At 43.0% G+C, this 24,088-nt stretch overlaps 1 protein-coding gene across 3 annotated transcripts in view; it reads right to left on the bottom strand.

Annotated features, from left to right (window-relative positions):
* Window positions 1-5,885: 5,885 nt before the first annotated feature.
* The window catches only part of EFHC2 (EF-hand domain containing 2), a 194,239-nt gene continuing 176,036 nt past the window's right edge, over window positions 5,886-24,088 (bottom strand). For 2 of the 3 annotated variants that reach the window (XM_059386230.1, XM_059386229.1), the window contains 2 exons: window positions 20,814-20,919; window positions 5,886-6,393 (listed from right to left, as the gene is read on the bottom strand). In XM_059386230.1, coding sequence (XP_059242213.1) covers window positions 6,292-6,393; window positions 20,814-20,919 — 208 coding nt within the window. In that variant the 3' untranslated portion in view covers window positions 5,886-6,291. The remainder of the gene's footprint in view (window positions 6,394-20,813; window positions 20,920-24,088) is intronic. The other variant, XM_059386231.1, reaches the window with a different exon arrangement.

Genomic DNA, 24,088 nt, shown 5'->3' with positions numbered 1-24,088 from the left:
ACAGCAGAGATTACCTTTTTGTAAGGAACATTCATATTTATTTACAAGGGAAATCTCCATTAGTAAGTATGTCTCTCTCTCTGTACCAGAAAGAGGACAACTAAATGTCTAGACACTTATCGATGGGGAAGGCACTGATCTAAATCCACAGTACCGAGCTTACCCTCAAGTTTATGTTGCTTTTCCTGGTCACCTGCCGAAACGGCTCCCCTCCCTCCCAACCTTCGTCTTTAGCTAAAGATGGTACTTAAGGGGGTGACTTAGTTCACCTTGGAGAATTACACAGTTACCTGTGTATCTCTCATGTATATATGAGGTACTCCTATGAATCAACTTCTGTTTGTTCTTCTCTTTTATTACAGGGGGGTCTCAGCCAAGAGCTCAGAAGGGTAGAGAGAAAAATATTTGTCCTCCCCTACAATGGGGATGTGTGGAAGGGAGGGAATTCCAAGGACCTCAAGGAAATTTGGGGAAAATATATTATCTTGATTGGGGTGGTATTTCACAGGTATACACATATGTGCCCTTATCAAATTGCACACTTTAATATATACAACAGTTTGTTGTATGTCAGTAAAAGCCATGTCCTAAAAATTAGTCAATTAGATGCCAGGCATTACGGTTTTCAGACAACGTGCTCCCTCTGGGCAATCTTAATCTAAATTCACATTTACTATCCATACTCCGATGACTCTCAAATATGCCTTTCCAGCCCAGACCAATTTATCTGAGATTCAGACCTGGTAATCCAATTGCCTTATCTCCATCTCCATGTTTCTGTTTCACAGACTCCCTAAGTGAGCATGCCCAAGGCAGAGCTGTGGATACACCCTCTGCAATCGGATTTTTCCCCTGGTGTCTCCTGGCACAAAGAATGACACCACCATTTACCCAGCTGTCAAAACGACCCAGCCTAAGTCTGATTTCTTCTCTTTCATCTCCGACATCCTTAATGTGCCATGAGTCTAGCCACTTCTCACCAACCTCACCACCTCACTGACATTAATCCAAACCATCCATCACTTCTCTGGCAACAGTCTCCAGTCAGCCTTCGGCCTGCCAAACTCACTCTTATAGTACGTACACACACACACACAGACACCCAGCAGCCAGAGATTTTTAAATACAGACATGATCTTTCCATCCGACCAATTAAAATCTTCCAGTAACTTCTCATGCCCTTTGTATGAACAAGCTGTTTATAATGTGCATTACCCACACAAGGTGGTCCCTATTCTTGTCCGGAGTCCCCTCCGCAATTGTCACCTCTTGCCACTTCCCTTGTCACTCTCCATGCTCCAGTCACAGTGAAAACGGACCGGGGCTTGGTGGGGGGGGGGGGGGGGGGGGGGGGGGAAGGCCCATATCGGCAGCAGTTTGAAATGGCTTTTCAGCTCCTGTTCTGTATTCAGTGAGAGGCCTCACAGCAATAATGAACAGCAGTGCTAGCAAGTGAGGGGTGGGGGGGAAAGAAAAAGAAAAAAAAGCAGGCAAAAGTAATTTTACCAAGTTCCTACTGCAGTCAGATGTTCTTGTAGAGACAGAGTACGAAAAGGAAACAAAGATGATTTTGGTGGAACTTTCCTAAAGGAGGTTGCATTTTGTGTTTTTCACAAGCTACCCGCCCCTCTGGATTTTAATATTATTGTGGGGTCATAACAAGCTTTTCCTCTATTGTTGGCTTTACACAGATGCGAAGCGGAGCCCAGGAAGCTGGGAGATTGATGAATAGTCGGTTTGATGTATTTGAACCATTCACCACTTTGAGTTAAATGTGCATATTCTGTTCAGAATAGACAATGGGGAGGGGCGGTCCCCTTTTTCCTGTCTAACTTGCATAACATCAGGCCTCACTGCTTAAACTAATGAGTATTTAGAAGTAAAGGCTCCTACTGATTCCAGCCAGTCATTAATTCTCTCCTTGCTGAGCCACCGTGGAGTTTTTCATTGGCCACATTTTGCAGCCCTTACCACTTGCTTCTGAGCAGCAGCGCTGACCCCTGATGTCCTGTGCCCCCACACCAGACACATAATGGGCTCGGAAGTCCCCTTGGACAGAATTTCACTGGGCACCAGGAACAAATGCAAAGAAGATGTACATTCTGGTCTCAGAACTCCGCAATTGTGAGGAACTTAATTGACCTTGAACGCAAAGGTTTATTTTGCATAACCTGGTAGAAGAAGAAGAAGAGTGGGGGCGACTTCCGATTTCTCTGCAGCTAATTATCCAGTCAGCGCTACGTCTGTAATCATGATGTTTGCTTCATTATCACCACAGGTTTGTTTTGTGAAATAGCTTCATTGATCTTGCCTCTCTGTGGGTTTTCCATTTTTACACATTATGTTCTCTTGGGAACTGGAAAGCACTGTGTCTCTTCAGATGCTCGGTCAACTTGAAAAGCCTCATTTTTGAAAAGGTCTTAACCTGCCTTCGACTTGAAGCAATTCAAACTTTCCCCAAACACACATATTAGGACAGAGACCCAGCACTTAAGTAATGTTTAATATCATCTGGAAACTGTTTGTCTGGAAGGTCATTTGCAGACTGATTCTGAAGGATATTCAAAATTCAGGACACTATATTCTTTTTTTTAACTTTTAAAATATTTTTTTTATTTCTTTTCAGCGTAACAGTATTCATTGTTTTTGCACCACACCCAGTGCTCCATGCAATCCGTGCCCTAATATCCACCACCTGGTTCCCCCAACCTACCACCCCCCCCCCACTTCAGACCCCTCAGATTGTTTTTCAGAGTATATTCTTAACAAAAAAGAATATACATATAACTGGGAACGTGACAATTCATTATTCAATGGATTCTGTATTATTGAGCATCATAAATGTTTTGTGGAAAACTCAGCCATTACATCAAGCTATTTCTGAAGGGTCCCTCTGCCTCGCTTAGAGCAAAATCGTAACATATGGGAGAAGGGGACGGGAAATGAGGAATGAGTGGCAAAGACTAAAACAGTCCTCATTCAAATTGAGATAAATAAATCCAAGTCGGAAAGGGAAGAAAAGGTTTTTAGTTTTGTTTAGAAATTTCATTTTGTTCATCAATAATTCCCTGCTCTTTGAAAGGAAGGACAATTTAAATATCTCAAACTCACCACTAAGGGGTCCAAAAACTGCCCAGAAGAGCTACCCCCTCCACCCCCACACACAAAACAAACATCAAATAGTATAGCATAAAAAAAGACCAAGAATGATATGTTTGTCGTTAATTGAATCAGAGGCAATACATAAAGTAGGCAAAATGTCGAAACTATCCTAATGCTTCAAAGTTACAGCACTCCTGGGGTTAGGAGTTTGCTTTTGGCTCAGATCAGGTCCTAGGGTTGAGTCCTGCATCAGGCTGTCTGCTCCCTCTGCTCCTCCCCACGGCTCATGTTCACGCTTGCTCCCTCTCTCTCAAATAAGCAAATCTTTTTAAAAAGGGAGAATGAGGCAAATAAACACTGCCAATGTAGTAGTCATCTGCTGACAACATCCATACTTGACAGCAATGACTCAGCAAACCATTTCATGTCAACCTCAACAGCTTTCAATCAGTTTCTTCTGAAAAGACATGATGTGATCTGGGCTTTCAAATGACTTCATCTATCATTCCCACGGTTGCAGGAATATGAAAAAACTGTTCGTTCTTAGCACAAAGGGTTTGCCTATATTAACCTTCAACTCACCCAGACTTCCACAGGCAGCCCTTGCTTTTGCACCAAAATGAGAAAATGTGAGCAGCTAAAAATATAAGTAGATGCAAAGGTTGTGAAACTGCTTTTAAAATGATTACCCTGGAACAATGACAATAGTTGGGATTTCTCTTTTTCGGAGAAAAGAGAAGAGGCAGCTAAAAATTTAAGTGTATGCTCAAACTGGGAAACTTTACGAAGTTCTTCATCCGGAATAATGGTAAGAGTTGGGATTTCTCTTTTTCGGAGGGAAGCGAAGAGGCAGAAATTCCAGCCGGTCTTGATCGCCTCCCTTAAAGATTTGAGCCACAAGGTTCATTCTTGCTGAAAACCAGAGTTATCTAAGGCCTGAAACCTAAGGGAAACACATCAGCATTTGGGGACCACCTGGGACCGAGGCAGGGCTGGGAGATTTCCAGATGGACTGTAAGACAATTCACTGATATTTACATAACGAGAATAAATGTTTTCCCTAAGATAGCATTTCCCTTCAGTGCCTTGAGACCACCAGCAAAAGAGGGAGGCACAGAAATTCTATTACATTAATAGTCTTTGTTTTTATGGCTTTGGCATTTATTAACTAGTGGGAGCTGTTTATTGGGTCATAAACTTTACTAATGGGGATATTATCTCTAAATTATAAATCTCCTTCAGTATATAGTTTAGTTTTTAAAAGAATAATTATTTAAAGTGTCTGTATGGCTGCAATGTATCATGTTTATCGGCATGATTCCTATAATGGCCATTTAATTGCTAATTGTGGGCTTGAACTGCAAATAACCAGGGCAGCGACACACATCTATGTAACAGAACAGCAGTTGTCATCCCACAAACTCAGGAACATATCATTGGTTTGCTGCTTCTCCTCTTCTCTTCCCACTTCTCAAGTGAACTGTATCACAAGTCTGTACAAGGGCTAAATTATCTAAGTATTTAAAATCTTGAGGGAAAGACAACTGACTGAAGAGTTGAATAGGTAAGTGACAAATGTGTCAGCCCGAAAAGTTCCAGGGAAAGTTCATCCTTCTAAAAGTTTGCTCTCTGGGGAATGAAAAATCTTAAAGTGACAAAATGGCTTGGCACTGTCAGTTGTCTTGAAAAAACAAAACAAAACAAAAAAACCAACAAAACAAACCTGGAATAAAAATCAAGGAGTCAAAATTAGATTTTATGGGTAAATGATTCTAGTATGTAAGTTGAGTATTCCAGTTTATTGGAAAGTCCTTTGGGTGTATTCTAACTGAGGCACGTGGAAAATGAACCTACGTTTACATATAGAAATCGTTTATCGATTAGCTTCAATTAAAAAAAAAAGAAAAAAAAAGAGCCATTGTTATCGACCAAATTGGTACCACTGAGTGTCAAGAAGCCAGCTCATTTCTAGGCAAGATGCCACAAATGTGGAATGTAGGAGTAATGAAGTGGCAGGGGCCCCTGACATGTCATTAGTTCCTTTTCCCCTCCTCTAAGCCATCACCAAAAGGTAGCTGTGGAAGCCCCCCTTTCCCATAGGCTTCTTCTTGTGTCTGAGAACAGCAGGCACTCAGAGTTAGGGTACACAGCATCCACCACTGGAGACTGGGGTAAATTGGGACAAACTTCTCACAGTGAATTCCCAGAGGTCAATGATGAGGAGTTTTCACCAAATATACACTACCTGACAAAAGTTCTGCTGAGACTCAGAACGTATAGGCCTAGCAGAAACATCAAAATAGAACCAGAGAAAGGTAGGAGGGAAACATGCTACAGTCCTAGAATATTTAAACCTCTGGGGTGGGTGGTATGTGTGTGGAGAATGAACCAAAAAAGATCTCTCAAAATCTTCAGCATTCACATCCCTACATTTTTGAGACATAAAACATTTTTTGGTCATACTATAATTATTATACATGCATATATTCCTAAGATGACAGCTAAACTTTAGATATAAAAAGGGCATTAAAAATTTAAACCCTGTATATGTTTCAATTTCTCTCCCAAACTAAGTATGCATGTGTGTGTGAGACTCTGTGTTTGTGTATGTGTGTGTGTGTGTGTGTGTGTGTCTGTGTTGTGGGGCAAGGGCAGGAGTCCTTCTCATAGCTTTGCTAATTTCAGAAAATAAATAAATACATTCACTCTAGAGAGGTCTAAGGATTATTTTGATAAGGTGGGTTGCTACAAAATTTAATTATATAAGTAATAAACGTGTCAAAAAGATTTCAAAAAATGTTTAATAGAATCACAACTTATTGCTCAGATATAATTTGATTTTATATTGTCATGTATAGCTGTCAAAAGTAATTTTCTTTTTGTGTTGCAATGAATCAAATTATGTTGGATAGAAAATTACCGTCAGATTCTTTGGTATTAATAAATCAGACATGTAATAAAAATGTTTGACGTTTCTTTAAATGGCATTTTTAATAACACTGGCACATCAGTAGTGTAACACGATGTTCTGAAAAACTAAAATGACAAAAGGGAATTAACTGTGGCCTATGGATTTCAATTCAATATGAACCTTGTTGTTGTTTTTTTAAATGAAATTATATCTACTGAAATAAACTTAGTGAAATGAGAGCAGGAAATCAAAGGGAGTTGCCCGAAATTGGCATACGGCTACTCCTCCTCTAAGCCGAACACATCCTTTAAAAGACGTACGTAGTTAATGTATTTCGCGGGGATAGGTGACGGCATCCCAAGCCACTCATCTTCACATCTCTAGGAAAAGAACCAAAGACGGATATAATTATAGTCACATGTCAAAGTGAGGTCTTGTACATGCAACATCGAATGGTTTCTTATTGTTACCTAAGCTCTTGATATGTAGCTTATTCTCAAGGCAGATGTAGACTGAATTCTTACGCTCACGTTTTTATCCCTTCATGTGGTGGAATTGTACACCCCTGCTTTTTGCCACGTGACTGTGCAGACCCTCCTGCGGGGTCTGTTTTCCTGTCCCTGTGATATGGGCTTGGCCACATGACTGGCTTGGGCCTACATAATGCTAGCAGATGTACCCCGAACAGGGGCTCTAACATGCTTGGATGGTTTGGCCTAACCTACTGTCCCCCTGTCACTGCCATGAGAAGAACATGGCCCAACATGCTACTGCCTCTCAAAAGGGCATGGGTGGGGGTGCCTGGGTGGCTCACTCGTTGAGCCTCTGCCTTTGGCTCAGGTCATGATCCCAGGGTCCTGGGATCGAAACCCGCATCAGGCTGCCTCCTCAGCGGGAAGCCTGCTTCTCTCTCTCCCACTACCCAACTTATATTCTGTCCCTTGCTGCCTCTCTCTGTGTCAAATAAATTAAAAAAAAAAAAAAAAGAGCATGGGTGGATCAAGGCCAGCCAACTTACAGGTCCATGGATGAGAAAAATACATGTCCGTTGTTGAGAACCACTGAAATTTGGGGGGCAGGTTGTTACGCAGCATTATTTCAGTATTAACTCACGCAATGCTTTATTAAGACCTCAGTTATTAAAACCTGAACCGCTAGCTACACTGATTAGTAATACTACTATTACTAATAAATTTATTAGCTATGTACTATGTAAAGGTACTTTTAAAAGTTTTTATCACAGAAAAACCCTAAGAGGCAGGTTTTATTATGATACATATTTACAGAAAAGGAAACTGAGGCATAGAAGGGTTAAGTTGCTTGCCCAGGAAACTTTCAGTAAGCAGAGGAGCCTGGACTGTAACCCCAGCCATGAGGATCCAGAGTTCTGCTCATCTGCTGAGCTACCCTCCAAAGCCTGGCAGCCTGGGCCAATCTAGAAGCAGCCGGCTCTCATCTTGCATGGCTACATTTAATCCTAACCACTTTCCTCTAGAAAAGCTGAGTAGAGAACAATGTTGTTCTTGAAGTGACACACCTTTTTGTTCTCAAGAATGCCTCTTGGGGCACCTGGGTGGCTCAGTCCGTTAAGTGGCTGACTCTTCGTTTCTGCTCAGGTCATGATCTCAAGGTTGTGAGACTGAGATGTGCGTGAGGCTCTGCACTTGGCATGGATCCTGCTTAGGATTCTCTCTCCCTCTCCAACTACCAACCAACTGGCTGTGTAAAGAAGGAAATGGCCATCCAGATGGATGAAGGCTAAATCAAGGCCTAGGGTATATTTATACCACATGGAACTTAGTGAAATTTCCTTTCTACACCAAGAAATTATATATTTTATGTATAAAATTATATATAATATATATTTTATTAAATATTATATTTTATAATATTTATATTATATACACAAAATTACACATTTTAATTAAGTCATTCAACTATTTAACATGTCCTCAGAAATTTCATTACAAAACTTAGCGCAATTTTTGCTCTTAAATGGTATTTTTAGATTTGATCGTGTTATAGAAGAATATAATATAAATATATGCATTCAAAATCACTCTTCCTGAATAGGTTTTTTCTTTTAAATAAGAATTTTCAATACAAAAAAGAATAAAATACATTATGCCACTCCTATCAGTGCAAAGAAATTATTGGGGGAATGGATTCTTTTATGAAACAGGCCAGTTCTAGAAGGTCCTTCCCTCAGAGCTTCTTCATTAGGCAGCAAAAGTGTCTTGTTTTTGAGCAAGAAATCATGATTTGACGTCTAACAATAAAAGAGAAAGAAACTGAGGGACTCACATTGGAATAATGGCAACTCAAGACTTTGGAGAGGAGAATTAAATTTGTTAGCAATAAGCCTCGGACAAAATGAAACACAAGTAAATATCTTGAGGTTTGAGATGAAGGATGATCTGAGATGAAAAGACCACAACAGTCCATTTCTTTACATCTTGATCACTTCAAATCCCATGGCTCATGCAATGCTTTCTTGATGCTCCAGTCCCATTATGCTCCCTCTCTAAAATCAATACCACTTCCCTGGATTTGACTTCCCTTTGTCACTAATCTCTAGGATCCAGGTGGGAGGGACTTCTTCTGCCCCAACACCTGATAAATGCCACAGGCATGTTGCAGGGGTTGTGGAACCCGGAACCCATATACTGCCAATACGCTATTGTGATTCTTAATAAGATATATATATTTGGTCTTCGTCCCTGTTTCTGGCACAGAGCTCCTAAAACCCTTGAAATTTTCAAGGTGATGAGAGGAATAAGGTGCCTTATGTGATGTTAATGAGACATTTTTGAAAAGTACCAAGGGACGGGGGCTGGTTGCTAGGGTAACAGACTTTGTAAGTGGAGGGCTGGAACTTTCAGTCTCATCCCCCTGACCTCCAGGGGTAGAGCTAGAGGTTGAGTTCAATCACCAATGGTCAATGATTTAATCAATCGTGCCTTTGTAATGAGCCTCCATAAAAACCCTAAAGGAGAAGAACTGGAGAGCTTCTGGGCTGGCAGGAACATGTGGAGATTCCGGGAATGTGGCATGTGCACAGAGGTTGGAAACTCCCCACTCTTTCCCCCTACCTCCCCCTAGGCACCTCTACCACCCGGGCTGTTCTGAGTTCCATCTTTTTATAATAAACCAGTGATATAGGAAGTAAAATGTTTCTCTGAGTTCTGTGAGCTGCTGTGGCAAATTCATTGAACCCAGAGAAGGGTCATGGGAACCTCTCATGTACAGCCAGTGACCAGAAGCACAGGTGATAAACTGGTGTCTGAAGGGGGTGGGGGGAAGGGGCAGTCTTGTGGGACTGAGCCCTTACACCCTATGGGATCTGATGTTGCCTCTGAATGGATCAAGTTAGAACTGAGCTGAATTGTAGGACCCTTAGCTGGTGTCAAGAATTGTTTGGTATGTGGAAAAAAAAAAAAAAACCACACATCGGAACTGGAACCAGAACTGTAGCCAACCCCAAATTTTAGGGAGATTTTCACGGGCACTAGTTTAAATGGATGAACAGAAATTAAATTGAGATCCAAAGGAGGGTGAGAAAACAGAAGATAGGATTTAAGCAACTCAGCAGAGGGGAGGCAACGATAAAGGAGAGGGGAAAAGTATCTTCTTCATAGTCTTGCCTGTAATTGGGTCCATCTAAAGAAGTCACATGGGCAAACTCCCACTAAATAAAGAGGCCTTTGGTGACACAAGAAACCTCACAATCCCACTGCTTAACTGTTCTAATAAATCCACAAATATTCTATGTTACATAATATTTATGACAATCTGGGCAGTGAATAAAAATATTCTTTGTGGGGCGCCTGGGTGGCTCAGTGGGTTAAAGCCTCTGCCTTCCGCTCCAGTCATGATCCCAGGGTTCTGGGATCGAGCCTCACGTCGGGCTCTCTGCTCAGCGGGGAGCCTGCTTCCCCCCCCCCTCTGCCTGCCTCTCTGCCTACTTGTGATCTCTGTCTGTCAAATAAATAAATAAAATCTTTAAAAAAAATATTCTTTGTGTTCACTGACCTTTTATTCATGCTACACCACAAAACGAGAAGAAAAGTACAGGTCAGATCGTATTCTCTGCAGCACACGTACATTGGGAGTGGAAAGAACCGTGTGGTAATTCTACAACAGGAGAGCCCATCCACAGCTGCTGATCCTTCCCCTTCCGGATGAGGATGAGCTGCCGGAGTTTCTGTAAAACAGCCTCCTGACTGTGCATATCCGCCATCTTAAATATCTGTGCACAGCAAGCTGTGCCAGCGCACCTCCTCAGCTTCTCACTCTTTCCACTTTGGCCCTCACCGGTCCGACTTTCCGCACTCGTTTCCTCTGCCTGAAAGCTTTTCTTTGGCCTCTGAGGCCCACTTTGGCTGCCCCTGTGACATGCCACAAGTTCCCCGGGAATTCATTCTTTTCCCCCCTCGTCAGGAGCAGCACTCACCCATGACTGACAGGAGCTGATGGATGAATAGTGCACCCCCGCCTTGCGCTTTGGGTGGGAAAACACTGAGTCCATGTAGGTCACTGGATCCCTGAGTTTCCCAGAGGCATTAAGCTCCAGTCACCAACATGTGATACTGGTTTGAGGCTAAGCCCTGTGGTAGCTCCTTCCCTTCTACTCTTCATTCCCTGCTCCCTTAATAGTCTTCCCTCCATCCTCCTCACAACCTATATACGCTTGAATCCTTAACTCCACGTCAGCTTCTTGACAAGTCAAACAAAGACACAGTGTGATTCTGTGTTTACCAGAATTAACAAAATGTCTAGGAAAGTCACAGCACAGCTCAGAACACAGGAAATTCCTTTCAAAATGGTGGGTGGATCCAGAGTCTCCAATGTGACTTCAGGTAACTCAAGAGATGGTGCCCCAAGCGCAAAACTAAATTCAATTTCCTCCAAAGGAAGATTTTCTGGAAGGAGGAAGGACTGTGAGATGCAGAGCAGAATTCAACAATGATGCACAGTCACGACTCCAAAATGGCTGGGAATCATTGTCTGCAAGGGGACCCCACGGCGTCTTCCATGCTGGCTTTGACTAAAGCTACAGACCATGTCAAAGAAGTTGGCAATAAATTACTTGTTCATCAACGGTGAAAAAAAATGTAGCTGCTGATCTGTAAAATCATACAATATTGAAGCAAAGATGGCACACTGGCTGGGAACCCAGTGAACAGCAGCTGCCCAGTGAGAATAGCAAAGCTGTGTGTGAGCTCATGGGCTCTGGATTTATTTGCTTTGACATTTTTAAAAGGAAATTTAATTGGATTATGTCTCCTTCTAGTTTAAAATTTTCTACTGTAGTACTGGCCACCAGATGCATGAGGGGGAAAAGATCGGGAGCCAATTAAATTCCACGCTTCACTGAAACAAGGTTATTTTTATTCCTCCCAAATGTAAGGCTGATGGAATCATGTTAGTGATTTCACCGTTATTCCCCTCCCCATGCTCAAAAAAAAAAAAAAAGACGTCTCTACAGGAAACATCTATGAATTTGTAGACAAGTCCAGTAGGGTGTATGGAACTGAAACTCTGGTTTTCTTGGATTTACTGCCTTCTAATAGGTTGACGTGACCTCAGAAGTAATTCAATTGACAAAGTTGTAGAAACAATTAAAATTTCCATGAATCAAAGGGAAATTAATTGGGGGAAGAAATTTTGCAAATATTTGTTGAGATTATCAAGAGCATTGAGATGTCATAAGGAAAAGCTCATTGATTAAAAAAAAAATGCACACACAAAAAAAACCCCCAAAAACCCCCGGAGGATTTGCTTATATGCCTAAGCATTTTTGTCTTTACTATAATAGCCCAGTCACTTCCCACTGCCCTAGACAAAGCTTCAACGGAGCTGTCATCTGTGTGAGTGTAGCTAAAACGCAGGTGTGGCCTTTAAACAAGAAACCTTTCTTTGAAGCTGCCTTCCAGGGTAAATAAAGCTTCCAAGAGGACAGGAATTTTTGCTGAGCTCTAGTGGTTGGCTTCTGCATAGGATTCAAGATGACCTCGTCCCATACTTTGAATCAAAGTGGATTCTGGCAAAATTGTTCCCTACTAGGTCACAGTTTTGTGTTAGGTAACTGGTCTGTGTTTATCAGCTACTTTTAAAATCTAATGAGAATGAGTAATAGTCTTTAATTTCAACTGCTAAATTCAACCTCAACTCTTAGAGATAACTGCTTATTTATTAGAGCTGGCAATAGTCCCTAACTATATAATCTTTACCTTTAGGAATGCCTTTGAGTCCCAGCTTCCTGTCTACAAATTGGGAAGAATACTTAATTTTCACAGGATTGGGACAATAAAACGTCACAGGATAGTCCATGCTCTAAATACAAAAAGAAGATCTTTCCCAAGTGGGGAGTCCAATGACGTATCCTAAGGTGCACCCGAGCAGCCCCCTGGTCCCCATGCCAAGGCCATATGTCACCCTTTGCGGCAAGAAAGGGCTACAGAGTGCATGGCTAATGGTCTGGCAGTTACAGTGCTCATAAAATGAAGCCACATCCAATTTTTCTCAGAAATGTCAAAAGATAAGACGCCAGTCACACAGTGCAAGTTATAAAGTTTATACGAGAACCAATTTAGGGTTATTTTTTAAAACGTGGCTTCGGAGATTAACCAGATAGGCCCTAAACCACGGGCCCTATTCTGCCAGTTTAACAGCCACCATCTGTGAGCAAGCACAACAGAATGGAAATGGGCTCTCCAAGCCTTGACAGCACCACGGCAACATGCTGGAACCGTAGATCGTCACACAAGGGAGTGGGAGGTCAGTTACAGCCCCGGTGGCTCACCATGGGCCGCTGTGGGAGGCAGGCAGAGGCCCAGCCACGGCAGCTCCTGAGAATTAAGGCTACAGGCCACAGTCAAAAGTCAGATGGTGGATGACAGTCAGCTTATGCCCAGCCATGTAGGGAAATTGCTCACCAAAGGACTAGTCAAAGCTAGATGAGCTACGGACCACAGTCCTCTTTGTAAATTTCACTGTTTTTTTTTTTCTTAGATCCCAGCCTTATTAGCTGAGACCACCTAGCCATCACATGCAGGGGAGCCCCACCTGAGTCCGGGGGACCAGTCCTGACATGCAGTGGACCAAGCACCGGGAGCTGTTATCTGGACCTGACCTCATACCCTGATTGTGAGGTCTGTTTACCTGAGCCCGAGTTTTTATTCTGGCAACAGACTGTGCTGGGTCATTCTCTACTGGACCCCAGAAGCCCCATTTTCTTCCCTCTTCTCTCTTCCCAGCTCACATCCCTGGGAGAACACCCTCTGTGGACTGCATCACTCACTGAGCTTCCTTATTTCCTGGCTGCTCAGTGGGTCCAGACAGCGGGAAGCAGCAAGAGATCAGGCTATTGATTCCACTTCCCTTCCCTCTGCCCCCTCCCCACCTGCCTATGGTTTGGCGGTGGCTACCTGCAACTACCTGCTGCCACTGCTCCCACTCCTCCACTGGGCTCCACTACCACTGGCCCCGCTCTGCTTCTTCAGACCTATAGATGGTAATGGTTTCCCGCTCTTGCTAGTCCCTGATCAGGTTCCTGTAACCCCAGCCACTCCTCTGGCAATATTCCCTTCATTCAGTACATATCCCTGACTCCTTTGAGTGTGCTGTGTATGTACCTTTCCTACTGGAGCCTTACTGGTAAAGGGACTTAGCCAGCTCTGTCCCCTGGGTGCGACACTGAAGGCTTAGTTCAAGCCTACACACTGGCTTCATCTCATTGCTGAATAGTGCTAACTTCAGGGATCCCCATCACTGTGCTCCCTGTTTCGGAGAGATGTCCTGCTTTTCCAATCCCATGTCTGGTGTACCAGACCAACCTCCTACTCAGCCCCTGGTTGGCTGAAGCCACCAGTCCTGTTCCTCTTTTCCAGTCCCTATCTGATCACCCCATACGTTGTAGGTAATCAGGTTAGCCTGGGAAGACAGCCTAAATCTCTACTCCAACCATCTGTCCTGTCCATTAACACGGACATGCCATCCCTTGCTCTCAACAGAACTCGAATCTCTCATGTCACCCACAGGGCTGGGTCATATTCACGACTTACAGGATCTCATCCTAAAGTCCCACATGTGACTTTTTGGCGGGGACCACCTCCCCAAATGTTGGCAATCCCCAGAGCTCTAAGCGAGAGGTTTTCTGTGCCCAACTGGGCCCCCACAGACCTCCACAGCTGGTCTGGCTCCTCCTTGACCTCTTCCAGGATTAACTGCTCTCCTGACAACTCCCCACCACGGGCAAAAGATCAGGCAGTGATAGGGGGATAGGGTTGGGCATGGGGCTGTGCTGCACTGCCAGGCTCCCAGTTGATGCCAAGAACAATCAGCAAAGGTTTCAAGGACAGTAAAAACAAACATAAACAAGTGGGACAACATCAAACTAAAACATTTCTCCATGGCAAAGAAAACCATCAATGAAAAGGCAACCTACCCAACGGGAGAAGACATTTGCGAATGATGTACCTGAGGGGGCGTTAACATCCTAGATACATAAAGAACTCATAAAATGCAGTATCAAAAAAACCAAACAATATGACTTAAAAAATAGGCAGAAGACCTGAAAAAACAGTTTTCCAAAGAAGACACCAGATGGCCAAAAGGTACACAGAAAGATACTCGACATCACTAACCATCAGGGAAATGCAAATCCAAATCACAAAGAAATATCAGCTGTCACCTGTCAGAATGGCTTTTATAACAAAGGTAAGAAATAACAGTATTGGTGAGAACATCGAGAAAATGTACTCTTGGTCAGAATGTAAATTGGTACAGTCACTGTGGAAAACAGTATAGAGGTTCCTCAAAAAATTAGAAATAGAATTACCCTACGATCCAGCAATTTCCCTAGTAGGTACTTATTAGAAGAAAATGAAAACGGGAATTTAAAAAGACATATGCCCAGCATTATTTAAAATAGCCACGGGGTGCCTGGACGGCTCAGATAGTTAAGCATCTGCCTTCAGCTCAGGTCATAATCCAGGTCCTGGATGGAGCCCCACTTCATGCTCCCAGCTCAGTGGGGAGTCTGTTTCTCCCTCTCTCTCTGCCTGTGCTCTCTCTGTCTCTCAAATGAATAAATATATATATTTTAAAGATTTTATTTATTTATTTGGCAGACAGAGATTACAAGTAGACAGGCAGGCAGAGAGAGGAAGGGAAGCAGACTCCCCGCTGAGTAGAGAGCCTGATGTGAGGCTCAATCCCAGGACCCTGGGATCATGACCTGAGCCAAAGGCAGAGGCTTTAGCCCACTGAGTCACCCAGGTGCCCCATGAATAAATATTTTAAAAATAAAAATAAAACAGCCATGATACGGGGGCATCTGGGTGGCTTAGTTGGTTAAGTGTCTGCCTTCGGCTTAGGTCATGATCCCAGGGTCCTGGGATTGATCCCTGTGTTGGGCTCCCTGTTCAGTGGGGAGTCTGCATCTCCCTCTGCCTGCTGCTCCCTCTGCTTGTGCTTTCTCTCTTAATAAATAAAAATCTTAAAAAAATAAAAAATAAATTAAATTAAATACCCACAATATGGAATCAGCCTAAGTGTCCATCAGTTGATGAACAGATCAAAAAAAAAAAAAAATCCCTGCAGGATATATGTAAAAAAGAATATTATTCATCCATAAAAAAGAAAGGAAATCCTACCATTTCAACATCATAGATGGACCCCAAGGGCATTATGCTAAATGAAATACATCGGACATAAAAAGCCAAGTACTGTTATGACTTCTTTTATATGTAGAATTTTAAAAAACCAACCAAACAAACAAAACAGAACAGACTCATAGCTACAGAGAACAGATTGATGGTCACCGAAGGGGAGGGGGTTAAGCGGGGGAGAATGGACGAAATACGCAAAAGAAATTAAGGCATACATCTTCCAGTTATAAAATAACTAAGACAGGGGAGTAATGTACAGCAGAAGGAATATAGTTAATAACATTGTACGGTGACAGATAGATGGTAGCTAACTGGGTGACCACTGTGCAATGTGCATAAATCACCTGAAACTAATACAATACTGTACGCTAATTAATTTTAATAAAAACTGAAAACAAGAGCTTCAAGAACAACTGGTTGCCGAGTTAGGATGTACCACCCAGGATCCCCTTGAGGAAGGACTTGGTGGCCCAGCTGCCAAGAGTCCCCCTTCAGGGATGGCCTCGGCTATAGAGCTGTCTTGGCTGCAAAGAGTCACATTACCCAAGGTCAACCCCCTTCCTAAAGCAAGCACAGGGATAAAGGCCAAGCCATTGTGGCCCATCTCAGGATAGCTTTGAAAGGCCATTCTAGCTCCAGAACTCTCTGGGCTGGCACAGTTTCTCCCTTCCACAGGTACTGATCCCAAGACACTCCCTAATGAACCTTTCGCACATTAAACTCCACCTGCTTCCTGGAGACCCCAAACTGTGCAGCGGGCTCTGACCCGAGTGTCGCCAGGCATCATTGGACAGGAACATTTAGAGCACACTTACATGGTTCAGGAGAGACTGTACTTCTCACTACTGATTGTGCTCTATCAACTATGCAACAGCGTGCTCAACCCATTCCCACTGAATATTTTCACATGAGATTATAGACTCACTGGTAACATTCCCAAGCTATCTTATATCCTCTTTATGAAACAATAACAAGCTTAGGAATACCAGAGTGCTGTAGACTTTGGGATCTAGTTACGTTCTCATTATTAAGTTAAATTGGTACCATTTTATACCTATGTTCCTATCTTTCTTAAACCGGTGGGAAAGAAATGGCCCCTTCCAAATGTCTCCCACAGACTGGACTGCTTCTAGGCTTGCTCAGTCGAGATGAGAAGAGACCCAAAGCGTAAAGTTCTCACTGTATATGAGTAACAACTGGAAGAGCCCACTGCTGAAGCACGGGCCCTTTCTCTGATGCTACGTTCCTGTTCCCCCACTGTTCTTCTACCTTTAAAGACAGAATTGCGGCTCTTAGCCTTGGAAGGTGACTGCTCAAGGCCCAGCACCCTCACCTGAGGAAGTAAGACCTCCCCATTTCACAAACGATAATAATAGCTAACATTTAAACCCTTACTGCTAGACAGATGTGGTGATAAGTGTCTTATGCGTATCGACTCAATCCTCACAACCACCCAGATGGAAGTTCTTTTCTTTCTTTCTTCCTTTCTTCCTTCCTTCCTTCCTTCCTTCCTTCCTTCCTTCCTTTCCTTTCCTTTCCTTCCTTTCCTTCCTTTCCTTCCCCTAACCTTCCCCTCACTTCTTTCTTTCTCTCTCTCTTTCTTTCAGAGAGAGTGTGTACGTATGCACGAACCATCCCATCACCACACACACACACACACACACACACACAAGAGCGTGGGAGTGGGGAGAGAGGAAGAGAGACTCCTAAGCCCACTCAACACTGAGCAGGAAGCCTGACTGGGGCTCAGTCCCATAAGCCCAGATCACAACCTGATCTGAAACCAGGAATCAGAAGCTTAATCGTTTGTGCCACCTAGGTGCCCCAGAAGTACTACTCTTATCTCCATTGTTGGGGGGAGGAAACCTGAAAGGTTGAGTGACTTGCACAAAGTCACCCAGTTAGTCAATCACAGAGCTGAGGATTTGAACTCAGGGTCATGTCCCAGTCACAGAGTATGCAAGGGATAAAATGGGGGAGGGGTGGCTAAGGGGAGAGGGAATCTTGGGCCTTCCCATGGGGTGGCTCCTCTTCTAGTGTGGGTGGTGAGCCTTCTGTGGGCCCTTAAATCAATGTAATGGTTCACAAACAACATTCAAAAGTGAGAAAGGAGAGGTGTGGGGGAGGGGAGAGAAGAAAAGGAAAAGAGGGACGAAAGAAAGGGACAGAGGAAGAAAGACAAGATGGCATTGCACCACATGTAGTCAGAATAGTATTGTTTCACGAAACTTTGGTTCTGCTGTATCTGTGCATGCTGGGTTGTTATGAAAAAAGTCTAACTGTGGGTTGTTATACCCAAAGGTCATTAAATTTCATTCAAATTCAGTCATCAGGAAAATAAAAATTAAAGTAATAAGCTACCACGCATTCAGAGGCAAAGTGTAAAATCAACTTGAATGTCTATCAACAGAAAAATGGATGAATGAATTATTCTATATCCATATTACAGCTAGCTATTCAAGAATGGCTCAGGTTTATACATATTAAACTAGAGAGATTGCCTATGATGTAGCATTAAGAGAAACACTGTCAATACATGCATGTGGTACAATCATATTTTGTACAATGAGTGATGAAGCTCCCAACATACAGATGAACATTTGGGTGGTGGATTGGGCAAAACAGAAAAGGAAGGAAGGAGGAACTAAGGAAAAGTACAACAAAGGCAGCCGCCGTCTAGCAAGAAGTGTGTGCATCATTCAGGGTGCCATAGGAAACAGAGGACATGAGCAAATTGTGTAAGTTGAAAGGAATTTAATAAAGTGACTATTTATGAAGTTGTGGGAAGCATTTAGGAAAACCAACAGGGGATCCTCCGGTCCCTCGAGAACTATGGCAACAGGGAGCCAGTGTCACCACTGGGGTGAAGGGGCAAGAGATGGTGGTTACTGGAGCCTGGAGTTGTAGGGAGCTGTATGCAGGAGGCAGTCAATCCATGGGAACTGGCAGGGACAGAAAGGATTTCCCTCTCCTCTCACCCTCCCCTCTCTTGCTGGTACATCACACTGGCCAACCCAATTGGGGGCCAGGGCACTGGGGGATCCATTGACGCAGCCCATAAAGGTCAACTGCCCAGGACTCAGAGCAGGAGGCAGGGGGACTGGAGAAAAGTCCTAATGGGACAAATATTTGGATCATACACAATACAGAGTACTATAACACTGAGTGAGAAAGTGAGAATAAAACCTCCATCTATGATTTTTCTTTGTACATACAACATTAAATATTTGCATGGATGAGAATTAATAAGGTTACCAAGTGACTGTACCGATTTGCTTTTGTGATGGTATCTCAGATTTTAGTTAATTAAATCCAGTACCTTCAATAATAATTACATTAAAAAAGAAGAGTTCTTCTTTTTTATTCTTTGCAGTGAAAAAGACCTGAGTTTTAATTCTTGAATCTACCACACGCTTGCCATTTCTCTACCTTCCTCATCTCTAAAATGGGGACCCTGAGAACATCTACCTTGTAGGGTTGCTATGAGGGTTAAACCAGTTGATAGATTTTCAGGCCTTAGGGTAATATTTTAGCACATGGTAAGTGTTTACAGTTGTTATGGTGACAACGGGACATCAAGAGCCTCCCAGTGGTGGGTCTACCTGTGTCCACAGCCTGTCTTCAAAGTACCCACCATCTAGCTAGAGCAAGCTGATGACGTCGCTCTCTTCCTTGAAATCTGTCCATGGTCTCCAGCCCTTGTAGGACAATATTCAAAGCTCTCCCTTGCTGGCCTCCCCAGCCTCAGCCTTTTCCACTCCTCCCTTCGTGAGTTCATTCCAGCCACACCAATTCCTTCTGGTTCTGCACAAGCTCCATGCTGTCCTCCCCTCCCAGAACCTCAGTTGGGAATGTCTTTTCCCTACCATGCCACTTCCCTCCCTTGCTAACTCTTCTTATTTGTCACTGAAATTTCAAGCACGGCCTCCCCTGAGGAGACTTCCGGTCTCCCAACTCCTCTGCCCCTGCCCCTCCAACCCCAACAGCTTCCTCCTCTTCCCATTCCATCCTCTTCAGGCTGTATCACGCTACACTCCTAATCATGAGTGTATTGATTCCGCCATCATCAGGTGCTCCTCCCCCGACCAAAAGGTAGCAATCATGGCCTTCATCTCTGGACCCCCAGCATGGAGCACAGAACCTGCTGAGAGTGCCTACTTAGTTACGATTTGTCTGAGAGTTAAACTTAGAAATGAGCGAGTTATGTGACCCTAAGTCACTCAACTAAGTAAGTGGCACAGCAGAATTCAACCCAAGTTGTGTTGGACTCCAAAGGCCGCCACTGTCTCCCAACCATCTGGAAGTTCTAAGGCCGCCTGCCACTCCAGAAGAGTCGCATGCCTGAGGGAACTCCCCAGGGGCACTAGACCAGTTCAGGCCAGAATGAGTTGGTCAGCGGAGACCGGGAGGGATAAATGCCTCTTTTCTGGGAGTAATCACATGACATTTGCTTTATCAAGGGACTTTCCCAAGAAAATCAATTTCTGGAGCATGTTAAAATATAAACAAACGGCCATCCACCCACCCACTCCTTAAAGACAATTGGTCCAAAGAGATCTCAGAGAATTCAGACAATTCCACAATGTTGAGAGCACCACCCGATCACATGAACTTTGTTTTCCCTAACCAAGCATTTTTCTACTGAATTTTTATTTTAAATTTGGCTCCACTGTGAAATGCACCCCCCTGCCCCGCCACCTCATCCTATACTGTTTCACCCAAGGCAAACCTGTATGCACAGCCACAGACATTCTGGGGATTCTTGACATATGTACCATTTGAGATTTGTTCTCGTGGCTCATGATGATGTTAGCAGAATCCCTTGATAACAGTGTTTATATCTATTTATAACTGTAACCTATTATCCTATTTTCCATATAATTGGATGCGACTGAGGTTAAAAAAAATTCAGCTGCAGAAGAAAAGTCATGTTCTTATAGAGCAGATGTTTGCTCAGCATGGAAAGTGAATTAGCCTTTAACACAAATGCCCAGAAATACATCAGTGCTTTTTCCAAAAGCCCTGGTGTTAATGTTTTATGCTGAAAAATAATTTTTAAGATAAAGGATATTAAAAATGCAATGAAGGTAGCCACAGCTGGTTTTTACAACCGGTGTTAATTTTACCTCTTTCAAGTACGACGGTGCTTCCAATTTGGGCACTGGATTCATTCTCCAGTTCAGGGTGCAGAAAAGTGACTCATAATCTATTTGTTCTTTACTGTCTTCAAATCTGAAAATATAATTATAATATATAATTTGACTCAATCTACAGAGTTCAGGACCAAAATGTCAGCTTAAATGCTATCCAGGAAAACATGTCAGGTTAGGTTTTAATACCTGATATTTTTCTTATTTCTTACTAGATTTTTGAACTTTGTGAGCAGAGATCCCACACAGCTAATTCACCAGTGTCCCCAGCACCTGGAGTCATGCTGGCACTTAGTAGGTGCTCAGTAAAGCTCTGTTGCAGTTGCCATAGAAACAAATGAGCTTATTATTCAGTAACTAAGACCATTTTGTTCAGAGTATTTGCAGGCCCTCTTAATTTAATATGGTTGGTACTGTAGGTCAGTGAAACAAAACCACCTTGTGTTTCTTAAATTGCATGCTTTTTAAATTTTTAAGGGGAGCCTAGATTCAATGCGTCTACTAAGATACTTTTAGGAAAAATAAAAGATATCTTTATCATTTATTATGATGAAGCCATTAAAAGGGGTTATTTAGGGGTGCCTGGGTGGCTCAGTCGGTTAAGTGTCCGATTCTTGATTTCAGCTCAGATCGTGATCTCAGAACTGTGAGATCAAGCCCTGCATTGTGCTCTGCCCTGGGTGTGGAGCCTGCTTAAGTTTCTCTTTCTTGCTCCCCCTCTGCCCCTCCCTACCCCTAAAAGAAAATAAAGGGGGGGTTGTTATTCAGATCCATGTATGCTGTCCAGGGGAAAATGTTCAGGATATATTGTTGAGCAGAAAGGAGGTTACAAAATAGTATGTAGAAATATGATCTCACTCGAGGTATATATTTATATAAAAAGGCACAAGGGCACGTGGGTGGCTCAGTCAGTTAAACATCCGATTCTTCATCTAAGCTCTGATCTTGACCTCAGGGTCATGAGATCAAGCTCCGTGTTGGGCTCCACACTGGATGTGGAGCCCACTTTAAAAAAAAGAAAAAAAGAAAGGCATAGAAAAATTCTAGCAACAATACACTGAAGTATTAAAACAGCTATCTCTGGGAAGAGAGACTACTTTTTGCTTTTTGCTTTAGAGTTCTCTGTATCTGAATTGTTTTAAATTTGAGAAAAAATATTAAGCCCATGTTTCACTTAAAAGAAAACACTGGCACAAATTTAACCTTAACCATAATAGAGTTTTGGCCATTAAGACCCAGTCATTTCAAACACAATTGTTGGAATGACCTAAACACAAAGTGAAATTCTTCTTAGTATAATACCTCAATGCCACCCAGTCTTAATTTCACCACACTCTGCCAATTTTGAAAGCTAAACATACATTGGTCATGTCAGACCATTTTTTGAAGGGCAAGACGAAGGTGGTGTTCCAAGCTCCCTGCCAGGGTTCCTGCCCTGCTCAGGACCTCCAACTCAATAGTCCCCTTCCAACTGGCAAGTGAGGTGTACAAGATACTGTGGCAAGAATGAACAGGGGATAATTACTTAAAAGAAAACCTGGTGATAATAAACTTGGGAAAATAACATACTCATAAACAGTCAAAAGCCTCCCCCCCACCACAGGAGTAAAGAAAATAATAGCTCATATTTATAAACTAATACAAATTAGCAATAATAAGTAAAGTGTTACAAGATGAAGTCACATAGACTGGTCAATCTAAACAAAGTAGAATAAACAGAGTGATCAGAAGAGGAGAAAGAGAATTCGGTTCTTCTTTTGTGTACATTTTCTTTGGCTGAGGATTCTGGGACACAACTCCAATATGCTGCCCCCTACCACTGTTTATCCTCTGGATTTTGGCTCGCTTGTCATTTGAACTCCTTGAAAGGACATTCTCTGTTTATGGAAATATTTGTAGCCAAAATGCTGGACCATTATGTCTTTTATTTGTGTGTTTTTTGGGAGAAGAACTAAAACTCAATCAATTAAAGATGTTTTGTAAGAAACTTTCCTCTAGCATGGAGTCTTGAAGACAAGTATTCCCTAATACTCTGAGTAGGAGCTGAGGTCAGAGAATGAGGTCACGTAGGGCCTTTGACTTTCATACTAAGGAAAACTAAGAGCCACTGGAGCATATTGTACACAGAGCAGTTATGGGATCTCAGCTGTATCTTCTAAAGATCACGCTCATGGATACATTGAGAAGAGAATGCAGGAGCAGGGCCGAAGTGGCGAGGGCAGTTAGCGGTCTTCTACATAATGGCAACCTAGATGGCAGTGGGGCAGTGGAGGGCACTGAGGAGTAGTCAATTCTGAAAGATATTTTCAAAGATTTGTTTGTTTTAGAGGGAGAGCAAGCAGGGGAGGGGGTTGGGACAGAGGGTGAAGGAGAGAGGGAATCTCAAGCAGACTCCATGCAAAGTGCAGAGCCCAACGTGGGGCTTGATCTCATAACCTAGAGATCATGACCTGTGCCAAAACCAAGAGTCAGATGCTCAACTGACTGAGCCACCCAGGTGCCCCACTTCTCAATATATTTTGAGTGTAGGGTTCCTGAAGGATTGTACAGAGTCAGAGAGACAGACAGAGAGAGACAGAGAGAATGCATGGACTCGGGACAACCCCAAGGGTTTTGCTTGACCAACTAGAAAAATATAGCTGTCCTAACTGAGATAGGAAGGACTGTAGGGGCTACAGGTTAGGGGTAAACAAAATGAAGAGTTTTGTTTCGATGTTACATTTTGATGGGAAGGGGGCAGCTGGACATAGGAGTCTGAAATTCAAGGAAGGGGTTGGAGTTGAAGATAGAAATGTGGGAGCCACTCACACATAGATGGTATTGAAAGCCACCAGACTAGGAGACTGGATGAGATCACCAATGAACTAAGTTTCTCTATCTGTTCCTATAGTACCGAATGTAATTGTCAGTAAATTCCCATTACAACAATTATAGGAGACACTTATTTAATTCTAGAGGTTTCAGAATTCAATTCTGAATTCAGAAGTATAATATCCCAGTAATTTGGGAGCCAGTCAAAAGACTACCAAACAGACGTAGGGTCACATTAGACTCAGCCCCCGTATCCAATGCACTCTCCGGTCCTGTAGGTTCTACCACCATAGCAGATCACCAATCTCTTTTTCTCCACCTCCTCTACTACTCACTAATTTCAAGCCACCATCAACTCTCACCCAGGTTACAACGATAGCTTTGTAGTTTGGTCTTACTGCTTCTACTCTGAACTTTGCTACAGACCCAACCTCAACCAA

This window comes from Mustela nigripes, chromosome X, assembly GCF_022355385.1.
Source record: "Mustela nigripes isolate SB6536 chromosome X, MUSNIG.SB6536, whole genome shotgun sequence".
Taxonomy (NCBI): Eukaryota; Metazoa; Chordata; class Mammalia; order Carnivora; family Mustelidae; genus Mustela; species Mustela nigripes.
The sequence above is the reverse complement of the archived record's forward strand: the minus strand, read 5'-3'. Positions and strand labels throughout refer to the sequence as shown.